At 39.2% G+C, this 5,462-nt stretch overlaps 1 protein-coding gene across 1 annotated transcript in view; it reads right to left on the reverse strand.

Moving 5' to 3' along the window:
- LOC307004249 (uncharacterized protein) overlaps positions 1–2,674 on the reverse strand; it is a 2,915-nt gene extending 241 nt beyond the window's left edge. The window contains exons 1-2 of the mRNA XM_079623349.1: positions 2,242–2,674; positions 1–1,925 (exon numbers count right to left, since the gene is read on the reverse strand). The exon at positions 1–1,925 is cut by the window's left edge and continues 241 nt beyond it. Coding sequence (XP_079479475.1) covers positions 494–1,925; positions 2,242–2,537 — 1,728 coding nt within the window. The 5' untranslated portion in view covers positions 2,538–2,674 and the 3' untranslated portion in view covers positions 1–493. The remainder of the gene's footprint in view (positions 1,926–2,241) is intronic.
- Between the last annotated feature and the right edge of the window lie 2,788 nt (positions 2,675–5,462).

Consider the following 5,462-nt stretch of genomic DNA (forward strand, 5'->3'; position numbering starts at 1 on the left):
TGCCCAAGCAGCTCTGGACTTCCCCACTGGATTTCCTTTTGTGCTTGTGGCTGTGGATTCCCTTCACTAGCTGGCTGCGGCACAGGCATAGCAGTTTGTATCTCCTGGCCACAACTGAAACACTTTGTGTTGAAGCACTTGCAGTTAAACTGCTTGCGTGTTGTGCACATGCAGCTGACATCACGGTGTATCAGTTCTCCTGGAGCCAGAGTAATCACCTGGTGGATTCTCATGGTTCCTGGGACTGCTGGTATTTGCTTTGGCATTTTCTCCATTGCACTCTCAACATCCTCACTCTTTACAAAGAACAGTTTCACGGTTGTGTTTGTCTCAGTCAAGGCCTTGAACAGTTCCTGTGCATTCGGGATATCACGCCCCTTTGCCACCAACATGTCAGCAGTTCTTTTTAAGGCTCCCCCTACACCATCCGGGGCTCCTTTTCCATGACTAGCCTCAAAAAAATTCCAAGAGCCAGCCTTGAATCCTCTTCGGTTTAATTCTGTGCTAAAAAAAAGAAGTTTCCTCGTTGTTTGTACTGAGTACAGGGGCCATCGCTTAAAAAGTGCAGCACAGACACTTGTGGATGTGTGGCCTGGAGATAATCCAGCACTGGATTGAGGTGTTGCCATATTGCTGGAGGGCCTTTATGTCTGCAGGGTGAGATGGTGCTGAAGCACACATGCTCTGATTTTCCACCAACATACAACACCCCTGTATGCAGAGTGGCCTGCTGGTGTGAAGCCCCAAAGTGGACGGCTTGAATCTGGGAACTATATTTGCAGCTGTAATTTTCAGAAAAGTCGACATGTATCAAGGCCTCTTCCCCTGACATGTTCCTCTTTAGCTCGCGGGAGAAAGCATACTGCTGCTTAATGTTAAAGTGATGCTGTTTAAACCGCTGTATGTAGGTGTGGAACAGCTCAGTGAGGTTCTCCTGTGTACCCTCCACAGATTTTTTGATGGTGACCTTGACAGTTGACCTGTCTTCTCCTTCTTTCTTTTTATCCATCTCTTTATCTTCTGTTACCCACTGGGTGAAAGATACTTTGGTCATACTGCTATATGTACTGGAAATTGGGACACTCTTGTCTTTGCAGTGTACACACTCTCCGTACATACAGCTCTTATTGGATGAGTTGCAGCACACCTTCTCAACCAAGTTTTCAAGATTACTAGTCTCAATAAGTTTCAGCTGATTGAGTTTCTCAGCCACAAAGCTCAGATTTTCATGCAACTTACACATGCATGTGTCTCGCTCTGAGATTGTTGGATTTACAACCCAAAATGGTCGAAGGTGGCAAAACAGTGAATATGAGATATTTTCATCAGAGTTCTCTGATAAAAATCTTCTGTGATGATTTTTTAGTGTATCCAATAGAAACCTCTTCTGCATCTTGACTTTGTTTCTTGTGAGTGTTTGTTTGGTCCCTGTTGTGATTCTACTGACATCATCTCTTACATAGAACATCTTCACTCTGTTCTTGAATTCATCAGTGAACCTGTTGGTCTTCTTCCTTTCAAAGTTAAGACTCTCCTTATGCTGCCAACGCTTACTCGAAAAGCCAAGGGAATCCTCAGCATATCTCTGTAACCTGTATTTTTTGACAATTTTCCCAGTTGTCACTTTTGCAATTAGTTGTCTATCCCTTTCTTTGTTGGTCTGCTGGTATTTGTTACTGATGTCTTTAATTAGTGAATGGTGATACAGCAATGTCTTCCTGATTCTAGGGTTTACAGGGCAATTTGCTGTTAGCTCTTTCACCTTTGACCGTGGTGAATCAGAATGCCTCTGTAAACGTTGGTACCTTTTTTTGTATTTTTCTTTTTTCTTTCTTTCTTTTGCCAGGCTTTCCTGAAGTTCTTCTATTTTTTTCTTCAGGCTGTTTCTTTCTTTTCTTATTTTTTTCTTCCCCTCAACATGTTGCCTACAAATACAATCACCATATTAGTCAATAATGATGAGAAATGGATATGATTGGATAATAAGGGAAAGGGAAAAGGATGACAGAAATCAGGTCTCTGTAGTAGGGTAAAAAGTCTTGACAAATTTGTATTCGTTTGGAGACTGACAAAACAGCAAGCGGCCATAAATCTGATGTTTTTTCAGTCAGTAAAACTATCACATGCAAACTAAACAACTAGGAATACTTTTATTAACTACACTTTTTTTCTAAAGTGTTACAACTTTCTAACACTCAGCCTAGTCATTTTCTTAAACTCAACTGCTCACTGTTGCTCTACCTTGAAGATCCTTGCTGTGGATACTGCTCTGGGGGATGATCTGGGCTTTGTGGAGAAGTTACATTCCTCAGTGCTTCTCTCTTCTCCTTGCTTCTTTTGTAAGCTGCTCTCCACTTTCTACGCTTCAGCCGCTGTTGTCTTCCACTTAACTCACTTATACCTTTCTTTTTTCCTGCCTCTACATTTTTTCTCCATCTCTGGCGTTCAGTTAGCAGGTATTTCTCCCTTTTCTCAGGATCAGCTTTTAGGCGTTCACGATACTGCCTCTGCCTTTCTGCCGCTGTTGTCGGTGCCATCACAGACTAATTTTTGTCTGTAGATGTTTAAATTGATATCATTAAATCAAAAATTATTTCAGAGCAATTTACTTAAAGGGATACTCCACTTTAAAATGAAAATGATTTCATAATTTACTCACCATCATGTTGTTTCAAACCTGTATGAATTTCCTTCTGCTGAACAGAAAGGAAGATATTTAGAAGAATGTCGGTAACCCGACAGATTTTGGTACCATTGACTTTCATAGTAGGAATAAAAATATACTATTGAAGTCAATGTTACCAAAAACTGTCTGGTTACAGACATTCTTCTAAATATCTTCCTTTCTGTTCAGCAGAAGGAAGAAATGCATAGAGGTTTGAAACAACATGAGGGTGAGTATATGATGACAGAAACTTAATTTAAAAGTACTAAGGTGTGAAAATCCAGGCAGTAATATATTAATTAATTTAAATTACTGGATAATGTCAGAACCAAAAAGTTAAAAACACAACCCCATCACAATCTCACAACCCCGTTATGATCAAAATTATAACGGGGTTGAGTGTGACGGGGTTGTGATTTTTTGCTCAAAATGGCCACTGCTCTACATGCAGTGAATGACAGGAGAGCACATGGCATGCATGCTTTTAAGAAACTGTGTATATTGTTCAAATGACAAAGATAATTTTCACAAGTGATAGTTTTCTATCTTTATTTGATGTAACTGAGTTGAGTCGTTGAGCTTGACAACCACAATATCACAATACAAATAAGATATAACTATAAAAGTTGGTGGTAACTTGCCTGTGTCTGCATGCAATGTTGTTCAGAAGACTTCAATGATGTCACTTCCTGTTCTTGATGCCAGATAAGGATCAGTCCATTATTTTTATGGGGGGAGAATGGCGTGCGTAACGGGGTTGAGGGGTTACTGAGGGACGGGACTAAATAATGTGATTTTAATAAAAAATCATGAACTTACTTAGAAAAAAAACATTAACAGCAAATAAGCACAGATTTATATTTATGGGAAATGCAAAATATATGGACTTTTTTTAATTTTATTGTTCATATCCCTAATACACTTTCATAGAAGGCCATGAGGGACATGGCAAAATAGGGGGTGTCAACTGACAAAACAAGATAATTTATAATATAAAGATAATATTTATGTCATTTCTTTTTTACTTTATTAAAGGAAATATTTCAGTTTATACAAAAAGCTTTTAAAAATATATTTTGGTTACCCAATATGTAAAATAGACTTAAAAATGTCAGAGGGACTCAAATTCTACCGGTTTCGTGGAATGACTCATATATGTATATATTTGTTATTTCTTTTTGGTATAGTGCTTAACAAGCATAATTTAATTTTGCCCAGTTGTGGCCCATTGAGGGGCAAGAAATATAAAAAGTTCCAAAACATCTGTTGTTTTATTTGTATCGATCGACTATATAAACATAGCCTAATATCTACATACATGGCATTTGATTTGAGGCTAGTCTCACTTTGTTCCACAGGAACATTAAAATAGTTTAGATTTGTGTACATTGTTTCTGTTATTAATGTATTGTATGAAGTGTCCATTTCATATTTCATAATATTCAAATTTATCATAAATAATTGAACATGCACATGTATTTTAAGTTCTGTTAAAGGTTGTATCAGCGATTTCAGGCCCAAAAATAAATGATCACATTCATCTAATCTTTCCTAACGATCCGCTAGCTGCCCGCCCCATAAACAGGCCGTCACTGTAGGCAGCCTAGGCTCTGAGATCTGTACACAAAAACAATTGCCTTTACCAACCACTCAAAACCAAAATAAATAGTGTTCAACCAATCACCGACAGGGGCTGGGTGTTGTGAGGGCTGAGCTCACGAGCGCAAAACCTCACAACACCCAGCCCCTGTCGGTGATTGGTTGAACACTATTTATTTTGGTTTTGAGTGTTTGTGAAACCGATTGTTTTTGTGTGCAGATCTCAGAGCCATGTCTCTCATATCTGACACACTCAGTTCAGTTCATGGAGTCTCTCCTAACGAGCTGATGATGTGATTCACGTGTGTTTAATAAGGGAGACATACAAATTGTGCAGAGCAGTGGGTCCCGAGGACTGGAGTTGAGAACCACTGATTTAAGGTAATAGATTGTTTTGGCTTTATAGCGGTTCTTGAATAATGTTATTTTCCAGCTAAAGTTAGTTTTGATTGATTCGCTTCCGTCGAAAGGATAATTTGTTATTAAATTAGGGGCCGCTAAGACGACACCGTTCTTTCTACACAGACTTTAAACGTGAACCTGTGATGAACACTGATGGCGCTCACGTGCGCATCAAGAATTAATTCTATAGTTATGTGCGTTTGAATATATGTGCGCATGTTTGTAATTCTCTACAAACCAAGCCTTAAACGACTTGTCCTGCCTATAAATTTGATACAGAATTTTATTTTATCACTACGGGGGAGATATGCAAATTTTCCACAATTCTTTATCTGTAGAGTGGTAAAGGGATCCTCCATAGGGAGAGGCTAGTTGGCACTTCAGGACTGCGTTGTCATCGGGTCCAGGCGAAGGTCCTTCGTCAGATCTGGATACCGCCTGGATCCGGCAGGCTGTGGGAAAACCTCGGGATAAACAAAGACACTAAAATTAGCGTAGATGCCATTCTTCTTATGATGTAACGAGTACATCAGAATTTAAGGGAAGTGTTCCCAGTTCTGGCTGACCTAATCTATGCAGCCTAACATTGAGTTATAAGTCTATAATGCATTATGTGAATGCTAGGTCAAAGAGATGTGTCTTTAATCTAGCTTTGAACTGACAGAGTGTTTCTGCTTCCCGGACAATGGTAGGAAGACTGTTCCAAAGTTTTGGTGCTAAATAGGAAAAGGATCTACCGCCAGCAGTCGTAGCAATACAGCAATACCTTTTCTAGGTATTATTAACTGACCGGAAT

Source organism: Phoxinus phoxinus (assembly GCF_949152265.1).
Source record: "Phoxinus phoxinus genome assembly, chromosome: 9".
In the NCBI taxonomy this organism is placed as follows: Eukaryota; Metazoa; Chordata; class Actinopteri; order Cypriniformes; family Leuciscidae; genus Phoxinus; species Phoxinus phoxinus.